This window comes from Otolemur garnettii, unplaced genomic scaffold, assembly GCF_000181295.1.
Source record: "Otolemur garnettii isolate 467f Iridium unplaced genomic scaffold, OtoGar3 scaffold00010, whole genome shotgun sequence".
NCBI lineage: Eukaryota > Metazoa > Chordata > Mammalia > Primates > Galagidae > Otolemur > Otolemur garnettii.
In genome coordinates, this window is record NW_003852405.1 from 9,847,307 (window position 1) to 9,870,909 (window position 23,603).

Here is a 23,603-nt window from a genome sequence, read left to right on the forward strand (position 1 = left end):
AGATGCAGACGTGTGTGTGTGTATACAGATAGATGCAGACGTGTGTGTGTTGTGTGTGTGTGAGTGTATACAGACAGATGCAGACGTGTGTGTGTTGTGTGTGTCTGTATGCATGTAGGCATTCATGTATCAACATCTAAAGAGACTTCACAAGTGCAGGGTAGTGCACATCTGAGCACACACATGACTGAAAAAGCAATAGGGTAAAATGCTAACAACAGATCATGCTGACACGCTGGTATACGTCCAGTGGCAAGGATGCAGAGCACCCTTAAAACTGCTCTAATCAGCCTGAGGGTAACTTATAGGTTACTAAAGTGGCAAGCCATTATAAAATGAGGCATACTTACGATGCAAAAGGAATTTTTAATATAGGATCTGAGTTTTCAACTGCAAGGCTTCCAGATTTAAAGTGAGGACTGAACTGTGTTAGATGATTTCGAAGAATTCCAACAGCGACTTGTGCATGTGGATCAAGACTAACTCTGAAGACATTAATAAAAAATGGTTCATTTTTAGGAGTAAATTCATTCAAAATTAACACAATATGCAAACTATTTTACATATAAACGGAGTCAACAGTTTGAACTTCAATTAACATACCTGAATATAATAACACTTCCTGGAGACAAGTTTTCAAATTCTATTTCTTGAATATATTCATTGGGCCCTTTTGTGGCAACTCCAGCTTGTTTCACAATTTTACTTTCATTAAGCTTGGAAAAATTAAGTTAAAAAAATCAATTCAATCAATAATTCTGACGTCCTTAGAATATTAAACATAATAGCAAGATGAGAGTCCCAAATACCTGAATGTGTTCTCTGATTTCTACTGTGATATTTGGCATTCCATTGATTGAATTCTCATTCTTCCTATAAGGATTTGTATTTCTCTCAATAGTTCTAGCTTCAAGAACTACTTCTTCAACTTTGCCTAAGAATATATAAAAATTTTCACAAACTTTTATGTGGAACCATCTGAAACTAGGAACGGCTAATGTAGCTTCAAATCATCTAACTCAAAGAATTGAAAATAACATACCAATTAACTTAAAAAATACAAAAAAGTCTAGAAGGAGATGATTTTATTTAGAATGCATTTTTCATATCTGCTTTAAAAAAAAAAAAGGGCAACTTAATTAGACCAAGCGGTGTGGCGCATGCCTGTAATCCTAGCACTCTGGGAGGCTGAGGAGGGGAGATAGCCTGAACTCAGGAGTTTGACCCCAGCCTGAGCCAGACTGAGACCAGCCTGGGCAAGAGCGAGATCTGTCTCTAAAAACAGCCAGGTGTTATTGTAAGCACCTGTAGTTCCAGCTACTTGGGAAGCTGAGGCAAGAAAATCACTCGAGCCCAGGAGTTTGAGGTTGCTGTGAGCTGTGATGGCATAGCACTCTACTGAGGGCAACAATGTGAGACTCTGTCTCAAAAAAAAAAAAAAAATCCAAAAAACAAAGAAAAACTTAATTGAAAAAGCTTTATTTAAGGGCGGCGCCTGTGGCTCAAAGGAGTAGGGTGCCAGCCCCATATACTGGAGGTGGCAGGTTCAAACATGGCCACGGACAAAAAAAAAAAAAAAAATAGAAAAAGCTTTATTTAAGACACAATTGTAAGAAGGACTTTACCTAACAAATAGAAAACCTGGTTTCGGCTTGGCGCCTGTGGCTCAAGTGGCTAAGGCACCAGCCACATATACCTAAAGTGGCGGGTTCAAATCCAGCCCAGGCCTGCCACAACAACAATGATGGCTGTGACCAAAAAAAAATAGCCAGGTGTTGTGGCAGGCACCTGTGGTCCCAGCAATTTTACTTGGGAGGCGGAGGCAGGAGACTCGCTTGAGCCCAGGAGTTGGAGGTTGCTGTGAGCTATGCCACAGCACTCTACCCAGGGGGACAGCTTGAGGCTCTGTCTCAAAAAAAAAAAAAAAAGAAAATCTGGTTTCTTGTACCCTCAATGAATCCCCAACAATTAAAAAAAAAAGAAAAAGCTTTATTTGAAAAAAGATCTTTTTTTTTTTTTGAGACAGAGCCTCAAGCTGTCCCCCTGGGCAGAGTGCCGTGGCATTACAGCTCACAGCAACCTCCAACTCCTGGGCTCAATCGAGTCTCCTGCCTCCGCCTCCCAAGTAGCTGGGACCACAGGCGCCCACCACAACGCCCAGCTATTTTTTGGTTGCAGCCATCATTGTTGTTTGGCGGGTCTGGGCTGGGGATTCGAACCCGCCACCTTAGGTGTATGTGGCTGGCGCCTTAGCCGGTTGAGCTATAGGCGCCGAGCCTTGAAAAAAGATCTTAAATAATAATGGCTTAGCCCTAGGAAATAGTCTATAATCTTCCGAATTTTGAGCAGAGAAAAGTAAATAATTTGAAAGGATTATTACATTTAAAAAAAATAGGCTATTCAGAAATACAAAAAGTAGAGAACGTTGTTTTAAAAACCCAGGTATTGCTACCTCACTTATGAAAAATTTACAAATACAAGTGAAGTCCCTGTGTACCCTTTTTTCTCCTTAAGAGATAACTGATACTTAACAGTTTGGTGTTCATCATACCTGACATTTTATTACATATGTATATTGTATCCTTAAACAGCATATATTATGTTCCATACTTTCAAGTTTCATTAAAATGAATTCAAGTTACATATATTTTTTGGCAACCTGCTTTCTACTGGTCAACATTATTTTTTAGATTCATTCATGCTGCTACATTATCTCTAGCTCGTTTAATTCAAATGCCAAATAAAATTCTACTGCATGAATATATAAACATACATTTATTCTATTAAAGTTGTCTCTAATTTTTATTATAAATAATGTTGTAATAAATATTCCTGAATCTTGATGGTTCAAATGGATATGTATGAAATTTTTCAGATACATACCTAGTAGTAGATTTGCTGGATCAAAGCATATATAAAATTTCAATTTTACTGCTTAAATAACTTAAGCTTTAAGCCATTAACCTGAAAATAATAGTACCTTTTGATCCAGAAGTTCTACCACTAGAAATATATACCAAGAAGATTATTCAAAAGAAATTATTCTTACTGTATAGTCCAAACTAAAAGAATAACACTACTATCTATACTGTGGAATGTTAAAAATAGAATACTAAAATAAGAAAATACGAAACATTTAACATAATGAAAATCACAATTTTTGTGGGCTGACAAGTGGAAATGTTTTAAGAATGATCAAAAACAAAACTCGAGGTAATGGCCAAGCGCAGCGGCTCACTCCTGTAAACCTAGTAATGTGGGAGGCCGAGACAGGTAGATGGCTTGAGCTCAGGAGTTTGAGACCACCCTGAGCAAAAGTGAGACCCTGTCTCTACTAAAAACAGAGAAAAAAAAGCTATCTGGGCATAGGGGTGCACACCTATAGTTTTAAGTCTATTTAGCAGAAATGGTGCCAATAAATATTAGTTGAAACCTGCCTGTAGTCCACGCTGAGGTAAGAGGATTGCTCAGGCCCAAGACTTTGAGGATGCTGTGAGATATGATGTCACAGCACTCTAGCCTGGAGCACAGAGGGAGACTGTCTCATAAAGAAAACCAAACAAAATAAAGTTTGAGATAATATTGTAATTTTTTTTTGAGACAGAGTCTTGGTCTGTCGCCTGGGCTAGTCATCACAGCTCACTAAACCTCCCGTTCCTGAGCTTAAGCAATCCTCCTGCCTCAGTCTCCCAAGTAGCTGGAACTACGGGTGCGTGACATCACAACTGGCTATACTGTGTTATAAGGTACATGGCATATAATCATAATTTAACATAACATTATAACAGAATTTAATATAACTGTAATCATATTTAGATTGTTTTACCAGGGATGCACATTTGAGGCACTTCCTTGCTATAAAATGACGTCTTAGGATTTCTGAAAGCAGTTCTAGATACAGCAACAACAGACTGATGGATACTAGGCGAGTGTCTTGTTACTGCCACTATGTCTTCATCAACTTGATCCACATACACCTGAGAAAGAGAAAGAGCAACGAGCTGAGGGCTCCAACTGAAAACTGGTGCTCAAACCGGAAAGGCTTACTCTGAAATTGAACCTTAAGAAACATATTGATAAAATTTAGTTTCTTGCCTGAATAAAACCCTTGGCTCCAAGCTCTTGATGAAGTTTATTGATAGCACACCTGGCTGCAATAATGCCACTCTGGAAATTAACTTCACCTGTATTTGATGGCAATGCTCCAGGATTCCACTTCGTGTAAAATCTTTCTTCAGAAACCACTGAAATCTGGAGAGGGGTAAAATTTAGTCATGTATACATTTTAATTACAACGAGAGCTTCTGATAACAATGCTCAAAGCTGTTAGCCATGCAGATTTTAAAAACAATATACAAACCAACCTGATGAGGTACTAATTCATCATAGCCTCTCGTGCTTCCACTGGCACAACACGCCATGGAAACAACTGTGGAACTTGGGAGAGCATCGTACGCTGATCTGTGCTAGAAAGAAACCACAAAGCAAGCACTTACTTTCTTTCAGATGCCAAGTGCAATTCTACAGCATAATGAAGGAAAAGATAATTACGCAAATATATTTTATAAGATCCATTAATTTGTTCTTAAACATTGTAAAAGCTACGTGCTACAATCACTTATAAATTTTAGACATTATTTTGAATATGGACATTATTGCCACTAATTATCAGAGGGCTACATACCAGAATATTTAGCAAAATAATTAAGTACATGAAGATGATGCTTACCACGATGGGACACTCATTATCATGGGTAATATCCATAAACAGGGCATGTGCGATAGCTGGCATCAAAGGCCTCAAACAGGGCTGAACAAAGGATCCAACAGGTTCTCCCCCGTATCGGTAAACTAGTCGGCCCTCTTCGTGACTGTCAGAGGCGCTCATTGCCTCTGTAGAACATTACAGAATATTTTAACAATCTTCATTATTTACGCCCAAGGAGAGATTAGATTTTCATTATGACTGATTTACAAAATAAAGACCACATCAATGTTACCAAAAATACAACTGCTTTAAGCATTTATTTTATATAAATGTCCATTAGTTTAAGTGACAAAAAAGTCTTTCTGTAACTTAACTGGAGAAATGGCTCGTATAAAGAAAAGGGAACATAGATTGTTTCTTAGGACGTAAGCGATATAATATCATAAAAAATTTAAACAGTGCACCGTATATCCTGGAGGGGATGAAAATATATTTATATAATATTTTTTTCATCAATTAAAAAATGGTTTTGTTTGCAAGTCATCAGTTTAAACCACTGACCTTTCAATTTGAAGTGAAGTATTTTACCCCAAAGTAGAAATGTTTAATGATAAAAATAGATTGAATTATATTAGGCAACTTCGTATACTGTGTTAAAAATTATTAAGGATTTTTTTTTTATTAAATCATAGCTGTGTACATTAATGCAATCATGGGGTACAATGTGCTGGTTTTACACACAATCTGAAATGCTTTCATCAAACTGGTCAACATAGCCTTCACAGCATTTTCCTAGTTATTGTGTTAAGACATTTATATTCTACACTTAATAAATTTCACATGTACCCTTGTAAGATAAATAAAGGTATTAAGTTCCTTTTAATCTACTTAAACAAAAGCTAAAGTTTTAGATAAGGAATATACTCCAACAAGCCCACCTCTTATTAGGGAACTAATGCCCAGTCTAGTAACGAAGATATTGTCCAGGTCTTCACTTCCTGTGAACAGTTCAGCTACTACATATAAATTGGGTTGCAGTTTCCTAGCAGCATCCAACATGTACTGCAAAAAGCACAGACAAAATGGAACAGAGAGAGAAAAGCAAAACATGAGAAAAGGAAGGAGACAAGACTGGCATGGATTTGACATAAGAAAATATGTAGCAAGAAAAAAAACAGAAGTTCAAGAATTTCCAAATATTTTTCATTGTGCAGATGTAAGAAAACATCAAACACACCAATACACATAGGAAATAAGAGAATTTGTAAAGAGAATAAAACAGGTAAAAAGGAAGATTAGATTTTACAAATATATAGAGACAGAAGGGGAAAAAAGAAAAATATTTAGTGTCATATTAAAATATGTAAGCCATTAACACTGCAATTCTGTCTTTCAGAAAGTCTTTGTCAGGCTTTCCTGCTGTTTTCTATTTGTTTTTAATACCTTTAATCAGACTGTTAATTTCTTGACTAAGTTATTATTGATAAATTCTTTGCTGGTAAATTATTCAGCTGTTGCAACAATTAAGTCTGACTAACCAGACCGAACCAGCATTTCCCACAGATGGAGATAAACTCTTAAACTCTTATACCTCACAATTCCCACTTCTATAATTTACGTTTAACACTGGTGCTAATGATCTAGCCGATGATCAGAAAATACTGGCTTATATCAGAAATCAGAGTGGTTCCAGAAAACCTTTTTCTTTCTTTTTTTTTTTTTTTTTTGAGACGGAGCCTCAAGCTATCCCCCTGGGTAGAGTGCCATGGCATCACGCTCACAGCAACCTCCAACTCCTGGGCTCAATCGAGTCTCCTGCCTCAGCCTCCCAAGTAGCTGGGACTACAGGCGCCCACCACAACGCCCGGCCATTTTTTGGTTGCAGCCATCATTGTTGTTTGGTGGGCCCGGGCTGGGGATTTTTTCTTTTTTTTTTGAGACAGAATCTCACTCTCTTGCCCCAGGATAGAGAGCTGTGGGATCATGGCTCACAGCAACCTCAAACTCTTGGGCTCAAGCAATGCTCTTGCCTCAGCCTCCTGAGTATCTGGGACTACAGGCTCCCTCCATGACACAGAGCTCATTTTTTCTATTTTTAGTAGAGATGGGGTCTCACTTGCTCAGGCTGGTCTGGAACTCCTGAGCTCAAGCAATCTACCTGCCTCAGCCTCCCAGAGTACTAGGATTACAGGCATAAGTCACTAGCTCCCAAATTCTTTTTAACATAACATTCATACAAACATTAATGAAATATTTGAAATTTAATCAGCTAACAGGTAAAATCCTGAAAAATTTTGTAATTTAAAATTAAGCAAATTAAATTTTAACATTCTTTTTGCTATAATGTTATTACAATTTCACAAGTATAAAAGCATAATAAAATAAACCCTGCCATCTTTTGGAGCTAAATAATGTTTTACCAGCTTAATTAAGTTCACTAAATCCCTTCAAATCAAATCAATGTTTTACCACAGGATTTGAAATATATACATTATAATACTACTTTAATATTACAGAAATAGAAATTTTACAGATAAGCACATATTTACAAAGAACACCTAAGTGACATTTGTCACTAGGAAGCTGGATAAAAAATTATGTTTATTTATAAAATTGTATTAGGTAGAAATACTATTAAGTATTGGTATAATTCAAAAGTCACTGTAAAAAACAGCTGGGCATTATAGTTCACACTTAAAATCCTAGTAACTGGGAGGCTGAGGCAGGAGGATTGCTGGAGGCCAGGAGTTTGAGAGCAGCTTGGGCAAAAGTTAAGACTCTGTCACCAAGGCTCAGAGCCGTAGCACAGTGGTTATGGCACTGGCCACATATACTGAGGCTGGTGGGTTCAAACCCGGACTGGGCCAGCTAAGCAACAATGACAACAACAACAAAAAATAGCCAGGTGTTGTGGCAGGCACCTGTAGTCCCAGCTACTTTGGAGGCTGAGGCAAGAGAATTGTTTAAGCCCAAGGTTGCTTAAGTCTGAGGTTGCTGTGAGTTGTCACACCACAGGACTCTACCAGAGTGACTGAGACTCTGTCTCAAAAAAAAAAGACTCTGTCACGGCCTGTAGTGGCGTGTGCCTGTAGTCCCAGCTACTCAGGAGGTTGAAATGGAAGGATCACTTGAGCCCAGGAGGTTGAGGTGCTGTGAGCTATGATGATACTACTGCATTCAGGCCTGGGGGACATAGTGAGACTCTGTCTCAAAAAAAAAAAATCACTATAATCTGTAGTACACTATTCAACTTCACAGTTGCTGTTAATATTTACTGAAAGCAATCTAAAAACTAGACAAATTATAGTAATAGTTCATATATTATCAGTAGACAATATGGTTATGCTATATATTACCAAAGACAGTATGATCAACTTCCCTAAATTAAAGTTAAAAAATTAACTTGTTAAATATTGTATAGCCCAGAATTCCATCACAATCTCATGTTAAAATAAAGCAAATTATACAAGTGTTAATTATTACCACTACATCGATACTGGAATCTAAGCAAAAAAGGAAATATGTGTCTGTATAGCCTACTTAGTGAAAGCTAAGACAGCACAATGAATTCTTTTCTCAATGTAGATAAATTATTTTTCTGTACCTCAGCGACATGGAGAGGTGTTGAGTGGCAGTTATCAAGACGCACTCCTTGGAAATAAGTTGCAGTTATTTCAGTGTATTTTTTCATGTGTGCCCAGAGATAAGGACAATCCTCTGGTTTATTTCCATAGCGTAATTTGACACTGTCTCCCCAGCAAATAAGTTCTCTCCTTAAATAAACTTCTGAACCTGTTAAGAAAGGCGATTGCTTTCAGTGGTTCAAGAAATAAAATGAAAACAAGTGCTTCAAGGAGACACTGTTGTTTCTAGGTGGCTTTCATCATTTCTTCCACAAACAAGATACTGGTTAAAATTATATCTAAAATGATAAGAGATAAAGTTTTTAAAAATTAATATTCATTTATTTCTTACAACCATTTTGTGAAAATTCTAGTTTTTAGTCTCTTTTAAAAATGTGTATGTAATTTGAGAAATCCAAGTTGCTGCTTCTGGAAAAAAAGAAATGGTAATAACATAATAGGTCTTTTAAAGCTATAATTCTACCAAAAACATTTTTTTTTTTTGAGACAGAATTTCACTATGTCACCCTTGGTAGAGTGCTGTGATGTCATAGCTCACAGCAACCTCAAACTCTTGGGCTTAAGTGATTCTCTTGCATCAGTCTCCGAAGTAGCTGGGACTACAGGCACCCGCCACAATGTCTGGCTATTTTTTGGTTGCAGTTGTCATTGTTGTTAGGCAGGCTTGGGCTGGATTCAAACCCACCAGCTCTGGTGTACTATGGCTGGTGCCCTAGCCATTGAGCTACAGGCGCCAAGCCTATCAAAAACATTTAAAGCTTCATCTCCACCTATCTATACATTTTTGGCAACTGGTTACATTAAATCCAGTGCATACAGCAGAATGGCATTTTTTCATTTACAATGGCTAGATAAAAAGAGGACAGAGATATTTAAACCCAAAGTTACATTATTAGAAAAAAGAACATAAAAATTCTGAATTAAACTTAATGAAACTAAAATAGACTTCTGGTTCTGAAATGTTAAAAAATGTATCAGTGGGCTCCCTGCTAAATAGCTTTAAAAAACAAGATGCTGAGAGTAAGTGAGGAGAAAAACCTAAAAACAATTAGTTTCTAGTTTAATCACCAAATATCTTTTTTTTTTTTTTGAGATAGAGTCTCACTTTATCAACTTTGGTAGAGTGCCGTAGCGTCACAGCTCACAGCAACCTCCAGCTCTTGGGCTTAGGAGATTCTCTTGCCTCAGCCTCCCGAGGAGCTGGGACTACAGGTGCCCACCACAACACCTGGCTATTTTTTTGTTGCAGTTTAGCCAGGGCTGGGTTTGAACCCGCCACCCTTGGTACATGGGGCCGGCACCCTACTCACTGAGCAACAGGCGCTGCCCCCACTCAAATATCTTAATACTCTGGCCAATAAGTGACAATGTTTCCAATGGCAATATAACTGTAGTAGCAGTGATTTCAAACTTCTTTTAACAAAAAGCAATAGAATAATATTTTGCCCAAATAAAAGTTATATAGAACCACAATATATAAAACAGATACATGAAAGTTATTCTGTTTGAGAACATAAGAGGGAGGAAACAGGACAAAGGAGAGAAAAGGAAAACCCTATCCTTTCTGCTAACTCATTCTCTCCTCTCTCAAAACTGCATGTACTTCTGGTATCTCTATGGTGAAGCAGTTTAAAAATCACCAGAATAGTGGAGAAAAACTCAATAAACAGTATACAGTAGCGCTTCGGTAAGGTGACCACCCAAGGGACTATAACAAACTAGACAACATATGGAGGTGGTCAATACAAGGACCAGGCTGACCATATTGGTAGGTACATGCAGTGCATGTCAGATTTATGAAAATTAAGTCAACTTGGGTGGCGCCTGTGGCTCAGTGAATCGGGCACTGGCCCCATATACGGAGGGTGCTGGGTTCTGAACCTGGGCCAGGCCAAACTGCAACAAAAAAATAGCCAGGTGTTGTGGTGGGCACCTGTATAGTCCCAGCAACTTGGGAGGCTGAGGCAAGAGCTGGAGGTTGCTGTGAGCCATGATGCCACAGCACTCTACCGAGGGTGACAAAGTGAGACTCTGTCTCTAAAAAAAAAAAAAGAAAAAAGAAAATTAGGTCAACCTAAGGATGTGGCCAGCATAGAGAAGTGGTCAATGACGGAGGCTGCACTGTATTTTGAGCTTACCACGAACTCTTCTTCTGTTCCCTTACAAAAGTTAAAAATGATGTACCTGGTTCAGCAAAATTTCGAAGAGGATCATCTCCCATTACCCATCCATTATGTGCCATCAGAAAACAAGCTTTATTTGGAACATGAATCATAGATTCTTCCGTAGAGAAGGCCATTTCTTCAAAGGGGAAAGTAAAATACCTATGAAGATACAATTAAATATTAAATCCATACAGAGAAACACCTTGGAGAGAATTGGACTTAGTAACAAATATCAAAATTAAATTTCCTCCTTAATAAATAAAATTAATTTGACACCATTTAACATCAGTATAGGACAAAAATTTTCAGTAGGCTTTCTGAGTAAATCTGGTGAAATTTGAGGAATGGAGAGTTAACATTATAGCATATCCAGCTGACATTTTAAATAATTTTTAAAACCTCATAAAATTCTAAGAAAATCACTGAGTTATTCATTACTTTACAAAGGCCTTTACTACGCTCTTGTCGTCTAGTCTATGCCGCATGTTAGTTATAAAGTAAGGCACTAAATGCTTGCTTGATTTAACATTAAATTTATTGTCCTTCAGTAACAATGTAAATAAAAACAATAAATTGCTTCATACTGATAGTAGTTCTCTAACTGAAGATTTACCTAGCAAAATTAATTAACATAAGCCTACTTCCAATTCAAAACTTTTATCTTAATTTAAGAACTGTATTCAAGTCACATATTAAAGAAAACATTTAGGTTAATTTGAAAAGTTAAATACAGTTTTCAATTCTTACCCATCAATGAGAAGAAAAACAAAAATGGAATACCTGGTAACCAAAGGATGTTTTCTCGTGACAGGTCCTAGTTTAGGACCATGGCCAGCCATTCGTTCATAAAACACATTTCCCAAAAGGCAATTAACTGCCTGGAAAACATTAAATTATGTTACATCATCATTGACAAAAAAATAGCATTAGGAATCAAAAAGATAGCAGCTCAAAAATAGGTAAAAACCTGCTCCTGATGATAGTTCATGAGTTGATGCTTCTCTAAATTTAATTCTTCAATTCTTTTACGGAACCAATTACAGCATTCTTCAATTGCAGCGGGCCCTTTGCTAGAGCAGATAGAACAATACAAACCTATTATTTAAAGGTTTTACTAATTCTCCATTTAAAAAGTTTCTAACAAGGCCTGGTGACTCATGCCTATAATTCTAGCACTCTGGGAGGCTGAGGAGGAGGGTGGATTGCCCCGTTCAGGAAGTGCTAACAGCCTGAGCAAGAGTGATACGTCATGTCTAAAAACTAGCCGGATGTTGTGGCAAGTGCCTGAAGTCCCAGCTACTAGGGAGGCTGAGGCAAGAGGATCACTTGAGCCCAGGAGTTTGAGGTTGCTGTGAGGTAATGACGCCACAGCACTCTACCAAATGCCACAAAGTGAGACTATCTAAAAGAAAAAACTATTTTTTTCTAATGAAGGTCCGAGAAATCTTAAATATACTCACCAGAATCTTAATTATGGCTAAAAAAGTTTTCCAATTATAAAATTTTTACATACATGTATGGAAACATGTTACGGTACACAGAAAAAGTAGGAAAACGTGTTGAAGTAGTAGAACTATGGTGCATTATTTTATTTCAATTTCCATTGGGGTTTTAATAAGTAGTAGCAATAAAGGTTTATAAGTAATATTATGCTTTATTTCACAGGAAATATAAATAACATACTCATGTGGTATGAAAGTCCTTAGTGCAATGTTCATATCTACAGTACAGCCAAGCCGTTTGTATTCAGGATCCTGAATAATCGTAAGATGTTGGTTTGGATCAGACTTGGTTACCCTCTTATTTTCTGAAAGAAAGAAAAGATACCTTAAAAGCAAATATCCATAAGAAGTTATAACTGTCATTGCTTTCAGAGTTTAAGCCTATAATTTTTTTCATAGAAAATAACAGACATATTTATTTCATAAGCATCCTTCCTACTTCCCTTCCCTATCCCCACATCACAATGCATGCACAGAGCATGCACACACACACACACGCACGCACACACACACGCACGCACACACACACACACGGGAGGTGAGGTGAGGAGAGAAAGATACAGAGAGAGACAAAATAACACTAACAAAGAAAATACACAGGGATTCCTATCAGTTCAACTCAGCCCCAATTTTCTGCCTCAGTCAGCATTCTCTTTTTATTATTTTTTTTTTTTAGGACACTAAGGATTATGGTGGTAAACATTTTCTTCTCAGTTGTTACTAAATCTTCTAACCTTAATAATCCTTTTTCTTTAAAGATCGCTTCCTAAAGTAAGTCTTATTAACAATCTGGATTTCTTGACATTCTCTGAAAGACACACACAAGATTGCTTTTTTTCCCCCTTTCAACAATAATCATATTCCTTAAATAGTAATTTAAAAATTAAAAAGAAAGTAAATGGTTTGGGAAGAATTTTTATTCTTTTCCTGGAACTTGTTTCGCATTGGTGCATGACTGCCTCCACTGAACTTGATTTTATATTAGTTAATTAATTTATACCTGGGTTATTCTAAAGAGACTTTGAAATGGCTTATAAAATTACAAACAAAATGATAAGATAAAATAAAAATAGATTCTTATTTTTTTTTGAGACACACTTTCACTATGTCGCCCTTGGCAGAGGGCTGTGGCTTTACAGCTCACAGCAACCTCAAACTCTTGGGCTTAAGCGATTCTCTTGCCTCAGCCTCCCAAGCAGCTGGGACTACAGGCGCCCACCACAACACTTGGCTATTTTTTGTTTGTAGTTCTCATTGTTGTTTGGCAGGCCCGGGCTGGATTCAAACCCATCAGTTCCAGTGTATGTGGCTGGCACTCTAGCTGCTGAGCACCAAGCCTAAAAATAGATTCTTAAAGTTCAGATTCTAAGGTTCATCTGGAAGAGCAAATATATGAAAACTGCTAAGAAATGTTTGGAAAAGAGAAAAGGCTATACCATCAGTATAAATTACTAATAGTTTGGTGGGGATAAATTAAAAGACAGATCACTGGAAGAGCACCAATATCAGGTCAGTGTGTATCTAGTGTATAATTATAGACTGTGAAGTATACAGTGGTATCTGATCAGTGTAAAAAGATGGACTACCAATTCAACATCTTTTTTTTTTTTTTTTTGAGACAGTCTCACTTTGTCGCCCTTAGTAGAGTGCTGCGGTGTCATAGCTCACAACAACCTCAAACTCTTGGGCTCAAGCGATCTTCTTGCCTTATCCTCCTGAGTAGCTGGGACTAAAGGGACCCGCCATAATACCTGGCTATTTTCAGAGTCAGGGTCTCACTCTTGCTCAGGCTGGTCTCGAACTCCTGAGCTCAGGCGACTACCCATCTTGGCCTCCCAGAGTGCCAGGATTACAGGTGTGAGCCACTGAGCCTGGCCTCAACATCATTGTTTGAATAAAAATAAAATTAAGCACGTGCTTTAAATAATGCAAAAAAAGTTTCAGGTATATTAAATATTTAAGTATAAAAATATAAGATTATCAGAGAAAATTAAGCATAATATGAAATAAGAAACCATAAAAAAATTAGATTCTTGATTAGTTATGTCCTTAACTCATGATTCATTTCTTCACATTTTGTTATCAGCTAATGTGTGGCTTCTGTCTCACCAGTGATTAGTCAGTATAATGGCAGGCACCAGAAGCTGGAAGGCTCTGTGTCAGTTATAATTCTTATTCACACGTGGAAGATGATCACTTCACTCAGACTGTTTTGAGCCTTTCTCAGCTGAAGTAACTTGTTCTAACTACTTCCTATTCATATGTTTAACAAATATATACTGAACTTCTCTATATTGTGCGCATTCTGCTAAAGCAGGGGTTGTCAACCTTCCTAATACCACAATGTATTTTGTTAAAAAGGGGTCACAATCCACAAGTTGAGAACCACTGTGCTAAGGGATCAACAGCCCCTAAAGGAAATATGGAGGTCACTATGAAAGTTTTGAGACAGACTGTATTATAGTCCATTATTTCACTTCCAAGAAACACAGTCAACAGCGGCCTTTCTGATTCACCTGTGCAAGTTTCAACTTGCTCGGTTTATGTTGCTGGGAGGGCTTCATCTGTTTCTAGTGGTACAGATTTTATGTTTCTTGATTTTTGTCTACCTCAAAACTTTTGAAATCACCTATGTAACTGTGTTGTGTATTATTATGACATGTCCTTTAGATGTCTCTGCTAAGTCTCAGCCGCCAGAATCACGGTTTTATAATATCAAAAAATATCATATAGTAACTGATTTAATAATGCTACCAAGAGCTATCTCTTCAAGAGTAATATTAAATTTCTTAAAATTAACAGAAACATACTAGAGTATACACGTTACCTTGTGTAAGTAGTCTTTTAAATTGCTCAACTGCTTTGTAAACATCTACTTGGAAAAATTCCCAGAGCTGAATCTTTGGAAAAATATCCTCCCAGATTACTTTTCGAATGCACTGAAAAATTTAAATAGTAAAAAGAATACTTATTGAAAAATCTTTTCACCAGATGATACTATTCACCATATTAAAAGAAGACCGTATAATTTTGGACCATACATTTAATTCGCACTTTAGAAATTTTGTTATCTGCTTTAGAGTGGTCTTCCTCTATACATACTAACATTCATGTGCTGATCATTTTCAATCAGAGCAGGTACTCCTTTCTCTTTGTATTTCCCTTCTGCGACAGCACAGGAGAAATGCCATAATGCTCTGTCTAAGACCCAGGCAGGTTTTAAGTGTGGAGAATTCACAAGATTATATGCACATTCTGGATGTTCCTGGAGCCATTTACTATTAGCAGCTGAAAGAAAAGGAAACACAAAGGAATATCTCATAATTAAATTCAAACTGTATCTTTGTCAAATTTAAAAGTGAAAGAAAAATCAACATCTACCACTCATTTCCTTTGATATTCAACATCAATATTTTATAATGATACTGTCATGACAAAAAAAAATTTCTTTGGTGATGGTACTGTCTACTTCATCATACTTTTTTGAGACAGTCTTACTCTGGCCAGGGGGCAGTGATGTCACCATAGTTCACTGCAACCTCAAACTTCTTGGTTCACGCAAACTGCCTCAGCCTCCTGAGTAGCTAGGCCTACAGGTATGTGCCAGAATGCCCAGATACTTTTTCTTTTTTTTCATAGAGATGAGGTCTAGCTCTTGCTCAAGCTGCTCTTAAACTCCTGATATTAAGCAATCCTCCTGCCTTGGCTTTCCAAAGTGCTAGAATTATAGGTGAGAGCCACTGCCCTGACTCCTTTTTTTTTTTTTTTTTAAACTTTAATTCTGCTTAGAAAATTCAGATGGAACAAAAATCTGTTCTCTTATAGGTAACGTCTTTGTGCAGTTAATCCTCAAGAGTTAATAAGATAGTTGTTTTGATAAGGTTGATAAAAGTGAGTCTGAGAAACTGCTAAAAGAAATACATTCAAAGTATAAAGGTGTAGCTCATCTCTTATTACCCATTTAAGTCAGTAAGTCCAGGAATAAGGATCAAGAGTTCAGCAAAGTATTCAAAATATTTATGAGTTAAAGATAATATGTTTTAATTTTTTTATTTTTTGAGACAGAGCCTCAAGCTATCCCCCTGGGTAGAGTGCTGTAGCATCACAGCTCACAGCAACCCCAAACTCCGGGCTCAAGCGAGTCTCCTGCCTCTGCCTCCCAAGTAGCTGGGACCATAGGCGCCCGCCACAACGCCTGGCTATTTTTTGGTTGCAGCCATCATTGTTTGGTGGCCTGGGCTGGATTCGAACCCACCACCTTAGGTGTATGTGGCTGGTGCCTTAGCCACTTGAGCCATAGGCGCCGAGCCATATGTTTTAATTTTTAAACAAACAAAAATTATACATAGGTTGTCTGATGTTTAAAATGGACTAATGATTCCTGATTTCATACTGAGAAGCATGAGTGGTTAGTGTAAATAAAATAAAAAATAACAATTATTGTGGGCAGTGCCTGTGGCTCAAAGGAGTAGGGCCCCAGCCCCATATGCTGGAAGTGGCAGGTTCAAACCCAGCCTCAGCCAAAAACTGCAAAAAAAAAATAAAAAAAATAAAAAATAACAATTATCTAATACCTATCACATACCAGGAATTGTTCTGAGCAGTTAAATGTACTAATGTATTATTCCTCATTTCCTGCCACATGAAATAAGGCGCACTATTATGTTCCTTTAACAAATAAGGAGGGAGGCACAGAGAAATAGCTCAGCCACAGTCACAAAGCCAGGAATAACTTGGGCGAGTCTCTCTTCAGAATCTGCAATCTTTACCACTTTGCTCTGCTGCTGAGATGAATGTATTCATGCCTCACTTACTCAGCTGAGCACTGGTATAGTTACAGAATCATTATTGTATCTATTCTCACTTATTTAGTAAATCATTTATTTATTACTTATACCCATAATAAAGCCTCCAGTGAAGACAGTATACATAAGGAACGGAGATGTTACAGTAAAAGTTAGATTGATAATTTTTCAAATTTGTATCATGATAGTTTCGCCTAGATTCATGATCATATTGAAGGAAATTCAAGGTACTTGCTGAAAGGATAAAATATAGTGATAAATATATTTAATTAGATAAAATATAGTGATAAATATATTTAATTCTATTAAGAATAAATATTGGGCAGCACCCCTGTGGCTCAAAGGAATAGAGTACCAGTCCCCATATACCGCAGGTGGCGGGTTCAAAGCCCAGCCCATAGCCAAAAACTGCAAAAAAAAAAAAAAAAAAAAAAAAAAGAATATTAAATCTACCCAACTTTTTAAATAGTAAAATCCTAAAATTAGTTCCTTTCATAATATTTTGAAACAAAAATCACATACAAAATGAAAGACCTCTAAACATTATGTAATGAAAGTATCTAATTCTATAGGAAAGAATATTTAAACTCCAAACTATGTTTTAAGACATCAAAACTAAAAACTAAACATGGACTTCTGGAGTGGTGCAGTAAGGAACTCAGTAAACATTATTCGCACCCAGCAAAACACCTGACTGGTGAAATTCTAAAATAATTGTTAACTATTATTAACAATTGTTTTACTAGTAGAGGGTTTGTGAAGTTCTCATGCTGCCTTTCAGCACTGACTTCCCCTAAATAATAACTTTTAAAATGAAAATCTGTTTTACAGAAAGGACATTATGATTTGTAACATTTTCCAAATAAGGCCGTGGCAAAAGTAATTCATTTTATATTACAGAGAATATTTTTCATATGCTACAGTCTGGCACAGAAGAGACTATATCCAATTTTTTTTTTTTTTTTGAGATAGGGTTTCACTGTTGCTCAGGCTAAAGTGCAATGGCACAATTAGCCCACTCCAACCTCCTGAGCTCAAGTGATTCTCCTCCCTCAGCCTCCCAAGTTGCTGGGACTACAAGCATGCGCCACCATGCCCAGCTAATTTTTCTTTTATTTTAGAGAGGCAGGGTCTCTCTATGTTACCCAGGCTGGTCTCAAACTCCTTGCCTCAAGTGACCCTCCTGTCTTGGGCTCCCAAAGTGCTGGAATTATAGGCCTGAACCATCATATCTGGCCTATTCCCCAGTTTTTATCCTCCCTATCTGTCTTTAGGAATAGAACTCCCAAAGTTCAGCTGTACATATGGCTGACAAAGAATACACTGAGGCAAGAGGATCACTTGAGCCCAGGAGTTTGAGGTTGCTATGAGATAGGACTCTTGCCTGGGGCAAGAGAGTGAGACTCTATCTCAAAACACACAGACACACACAAAGGCAAGAGAATATTCACATCAAAATTAACGAAGGTAGTGAATGTAGCTCATACCAGTATGATTGTAAACAACATCAGTAATACAAAGAATATTCCATTCCTTTTTCAGTTTTTCTACCAGCTGTCCAATATCAGTCCAGGTGTACTTTTTATTAGGTCTTGAAAAGTCAGGATTTAATTCTAACTGATTGGCAAGGGAGTAGCACGATCTAGATAGTCCAAGAGTCTGCAATGGGGTGAAATGAATCATGTTGTAACCTGCAAAGTGAGAAGACAAAGACCACTATAAGAAAAAAAATCAAATAAAAACAACCTCAAACTAAGCAAAATAGAAATTTTCTAGAGTAATTATAAATAGCAAGGCAACCATGCTACTTGAAAAGGAGTCAAAAGACTTGGTTCAATCCTAGCTGAACCACAAAAGTCTTTAAGCAAGTGTTTTTAAAATTCTTTCTGGATACCATTGTCTTCGACCACAAGATATGGATAATGAGATAATGTATTTCAAAAAACCACACACTGCCTATTGTTATCAAGGGTTCGAATTATGGTTGTTGAAAGGATATAATTTATGTGCAGAAAATATATCCTATGCAAGTATATCAACACATCTCTCTCTTACTTTTAATGTCCCATAGTACTTGTACTGTTTTAGTTATGTCAATGAATTTCTCATTTCTTTCTTCATACAATATTTGACTAAAAAACAGAAAGTCAACATTACCCTTTACTTAAGAGTAAAATACAACTTCTCATTTTACTCTTGGTATGCATGGCAGGCAGCATGGAAGACGGTTGACCAATGTTTGTTTGATTAAAATTATATATGATAATATAATCTCCTACACATTTTAATAGTTTACTTCTAATTTTTACATGCCAAAGTCTCAGAAAGGATGTAATCTCATTTTATCGTAGAGTTCCTTATTTATTAAGTTGAATCACATAAATTTGCTATTTTTATAGTTTAGAAGTGATCAAGCATCAACATTTCATTTGGTTCTATTTATATGACTAAATATACTAAGAAACAAAATTAAAAGTAGTAGCAAAACCTTTGGAGGGAGCCTGTATCAGGAAGGATGATTACATTTGTTTTTAAAAAGAAGAAAAGAGAGAATGCTGACATTACCTGACTCTTTGGCAACCCTCAGTCTGCTTTCCCATTCATCAAAAGGTCCCAAACACTTGGCTAAAAATGTCTGGAGGGTAACACAGTCCAAGGGTAAGACGTGATTATCAGTGCCAACATATAAAATGGGATCCACAACTATGTAACCTCCACCACTTTTCTCATTTCTAAGAGAAAAAACAGAACAAAAACTCTTAAATAAACAATAGGGAAAAAATTCCTCACCTAATATAGTCTGACTGTAACTGGATGGTTAATTGTCCCATTATAAATAAATTTTTTCAAAACCATTTAGAAAGGGGAGGGGAGAAGGGTGGCTGGGTGGAGGGAGGGTGATTGGAATGATCACCTCTATGGTCTGTCTTACAAAGGTGTAAGTGAATCTTTCTAAAACTAGAGTATAAATGTCTTAATACAGTAACTAAATAAATGACATAAAGTCTATGTTAACCAGTTTGATGAAAATATTTCAAATTGTATATGAAAACACTACACTGCACCCCATGTTTGCATTAATGTACACAGCTATCATTTAATAAAAAAAAAAAAAAAAAAACATTTAGGAAGTTGTAGCACAATTTAAATGGAAAAGCCACATTTACCCTTTCCCAATCTTTACATAATTACATAATATACCTAATATCCAATAATGATTTAATAAAAAATAATTGTATTCAAATCTATCAGTGATAATAAGGGCACTCAAATAAATAACATCTTATAGTCAGGAGAAGAGACTAGAGTATTAAGATGTTACTTAGAATAAATTTATACAATACTTTCAATCTGCAATAGTTACCCCCTAGAGACTGAAGAACCATATTCTATTTGCATTTCAAATAAGCACTATAAAAACTGCACTGCCATGGTTCATACGGTAACTTTTACAGGGTAGGTAACTTCAGGTTATAGAATAAGCTTTTTTCCACATACAGAACATCTGACTTACCCTTGAAGGAAATAGTACTGAAATGAACCAGACTGCTGCAGGTTAAGTTTACAGTATTTATCAGAATCATCTTCTCTTTCAGTTGGATTTTCCCAACCCAGGGGGTGAAATTTTCCTCGATTAAATGTTTCTCCAGGAAATGGGTAATTTGTATACACAGTAACTGCTTTTCCCTGTAAAGTTGGGCCCAGTCGAAACTGTAGTTCGAACCCTAAATAAAAAGCACATTTGAATAAACTCACTGCAGGACTTAAATTACCACATTAAAAAATAGGTGTTTCATTTAAAGGATCATAAAAACTTTGATTTTTCAATTATGTTTAAAATAACTCCACATACCTAATGCTGCTTTGGAAGTACTTTGCATTCCAATTTAGCTGAATTTTACGTTAAGTATCATATGCTAACAGATTGTGCCACTAGAGCTGAATTTTATCTTTTAATAAGTATAGTAAACATCATAGAACTGTCCTCTCTGTAATGTCCTTTTCTTTTTCCCTTGGAAACGGATTCCTACTTTCATGCTTACTTTGGGGTGTGCAAACTCTTATATGACGCCATTTACCATGAACTCTCACTCTCCCACTCTCAACCCTAGAGGCAGGCATCTGAGCAGAGCCCTTCGCTAGCAATTTTCCACCTGCATCAAAGAGCAAGTTTCTCTATGGTGTTAGAGTAAGTGGTAGTATATAAAACGTGGGAGGTGTCATGGGACAACCATCTCACCATACAGACAAAGCTAGTCTTCAGTGAGAGAATCCAATCTTTAGTGGGGCAGAATTCGGACTTCTAACAGGAGTTCTGGAGGCATCTGAGCCACTGACTGATGTCTGCTCAAATCCAGTGGTGTGCTAATAAAGGCTTAGTGACTGCCTGGAGTGGTGGGAAGCTGATTTGCAGTGTATGCTGACCACCTGGTGGAAACAATCCCAACACGGATGATCTAAAGCTACCAACATCAAAGTGGAACTGGGAAGAGATGTACGTGACCAGCTCTTGTGAGCAGCACAAGCGGCTCTAACACATTACTGCCTGTATCTCTACTCTCCTTGGTTTAGTTACTAAAGCCTTTCCTGGTCTCCTGAGAGCCAATACCTTTCCACCTTTGCCCAAGTTAGGTTATTCCAATTAAAACATGTAAGTCTTAACTACTACACTCTTAAGTATTTTACTATAAGAAAAAAATAAGTACATTACAGCTAAAATTGTATTGTGAACAAAAAGTTTTGGTGGGTTTAAGGAAGACGTTAAACCTTCTTCCTAATTATTAGAAAGTTTGCATGATACTTTATAATGAAACAGTCTATAGTTAAATCTGTTAGAAATAATAGGCATATAAATTTTGAACAAGAATGTAGCTTTCAATTAATGATGGGTGAAGGTGGGAAAATTTAGTGCTGTGGTGTACAATATTTAATACTTAGGGAACTTTTATGAGAAGGAAGAAATACATCAATATTTGTAATATTTAAAATGCCCCATTCTTTGAACATCCATCAAAGCAATGAAAATTATGCACTGAGCACCTACCATGTCATAGGGAACATAATAGATAACCACTCCTGCCCTTGTAAAGCTTGAGTTCTCAAGGGAGAAGGCGGCCATTAAACCATACACACAACAAATAAATAAGAAAAAATGACATGTCAGGAGGGGACAAATGCTGAGAAAAAAGAAAGAAAAATAAGAGCTGGGTAAGAAAATGGGGGAGAGGGGAGGTGGCAAAAATCTTCAACAGGATGGTAACTGAGAATCTAAAAGCCTGACAGGAGTGAGCTAGTTAGCCGCAGGCTATAAGGCACTGACCATGTGAAGGAAACAGGGGGGACAAAGGACCCATGGTGGAAGCACATCCAGGGTCCAGATGCGGTTCCAGACATAACAAGAAGCTCACTACAGATGGATTGGAATAAGCTGAGGAAGAGCAGGAGGAAGTGAGGTAATAAAGGTAACAGGAGAAGCGGATCGTGTGGTACCTTAAAGGCCACTGTAAGTATTTTGGCTTCCCTGATTGAAATAAAGAACTAGTGAACATCTTAGAGCAGAGGAGGGACGTGACCTAATTGATGTAATAAATGTATTAAAAATATTACTCTGGGCTAGGCATGATGGCTCATGTAATCCCAGACTTGGGAGGATGAGGTGGAAGGACAGCTAAAGGCTAGGAATCTGAGACCAGCCTGGGCAACACAGTGAGACCTTGTCTCTAAAAACAGAAAAAGAAGAAAAATTTGCCAGGTGTGGTGGAGGGTGCCTGTAGTCACAGTTACACAGGAAGCTCAGGTAGGAGGGTAGCCTGAGCAACCAAGGCTGCTGTGAGCTGTGATGACACACCTGCACCACAGCCTGGGTGACAGAGTGAGACTCTATCTCTACAAAGAAAAATCGTCAGTCGGAAAAGGAAAAAAATGGGGAAAAGTATCACTCTGGAGATATCTCCTTCTGGCCAAGATAGAGTAACTGGTGCTAGACTTACCCACTGCTGAAAAACTAGAAGAAATACGTGTATACGAAGGAGCTCTCTTCAGAAGCAGGTAGTAAAGAACTGGAATCCTTGAGAGAAGGGTGATCCCTAGAACTTTCTGGAATATGCGCAGGGAGCAATAACAGTGGCCCCACTCCGTTGAGGAGAAAGAGACAGATTAGAATCTGGGGAAGTTGGGAGCTCCATTTTCAGGGCACAGTATGGCAGAGAAGAGAGTTACGAGAGGGAGAGCTCCATCAATTTCCTTCAAGTCTGCCTGAACATTAAGTTATCCATGAGTCAAATTTGACTCATAAACTGAAAAATTCCCAGAGTTCATACAGGCCTGGAAGCCATTTATTTGTTTTTTGCCTGGTCTGACTGAATCCCTACATTGTTGAATTCTGAAGCATTCAGCAGCCAACCCAGAAGAGTGATGCTTTAATCAGGGGTCCTCAAACTTTTTAAACAGGGGGTCAGTTCACTGTCCCTCAGACCACTGGAGAGCTAGACTGCGGGCCCCGGGACGAGTTGGCTGCTAAGCAGGACAGGCAGCAGCGGCAAAAACACCCAGTGAGCAGGATAAATACCCTTAGCAGCTGCATGTGGCCCGCGGGCTATAGTCTGAGGACACCTGTGTAGTAGGACTAATAGGCCTCGCGTAGAAACTACTATAAACATATCCTATCAAAGCTTAAAAACAAGCCTCAAGAAAACTAAGCTGGGCAGCGCCTGTGGCTCAAAGGAGTAGGGTGCTGGCCCAGTATGCCAGAGGTGGCGGGTTCAAACCTAGCCCCGGCC

The 23,603-nt window shown here is 37.5% G+C and overlaps 1 protein-coding gene across 1 annotated transcript in view; it reads right to left on the minus strand.

The window, feature by feature from the left end:
* AGL (amylo-alpha-1, 6-glucosidase, 4-alpha-glucanotransferase) overlaps positions 1 to 23,603 on the minus strand; it is a 76,312-nt gene that overhangs the window by 41,806 nt on the left and 10,903 nt on the right. The window contains exons 3-20 of the mRNA XM_003784122.2: positions 20,339 to 20,549; positions 19,390 to 19,556; positions 18,312 to 18,515; positions 15,126 to 15,307; positions 14,847 to 14,958; positions 12,201 to 12,324; positions 11,485 to 11,587; positions 11,298 to 11,395; positions 10,537 to 10,676; positions 8,313 to 8,500; positions 5,647 to 5,770; positions 4,730 to 4,893; positions 4,365 to 4,466; positions 4,096 to 4,251; positions 3,827 to 3,977; positions 810 to 934; positions 604 to 716; positions 351 to 485 (exon numbers count right to left, since the gene is read on the minus strand). Coding sequence (XP_003784170.1) covers positions 351 to 485; positions 604 to 716; positions 810 to 934; positions 3,827 to 3,977; positions 4,096 to 4,251; positions 4,365 to 4,466; positions 4,730 to 4,893; positions 5,647 to 5,770; positions 8,313 to 8,500; positions 10,537 to 10,676; positions 11,298 to 11,395; positions 11,485 to 11,587; positions 12,201 to 12,324; positions 14,847 to 14,958; positions 15,126 to 15,307; positions 18,312 to 18,515; positions 19,390 to 19,556; positions 20,339 to 20,549 — 2,599 coding nt within the window. The remainder of the gene's footprint in view (positions 1 to 350; positions 486 to 603; positions 717 to 809; positions 935 to 3,826; positions 3,978 to 4,095; positions 4,252 to 4,364; positions 4,467 to 4,729; positions 4,894 to 5,646; positions 5,771 to 8,312; positions 8,501 to 10,536; positions 10,677 to 11,297; positions 11,396 to 11,484; positions 11,588 to 12,200; positions 12,325 to 14,846; positions 14,959 to 15,125; positions 15,308 to 18,311; positions 18,516 to 19,389; positions 19,557 to 20,338; positions 20,550 to 23,603) is intronic.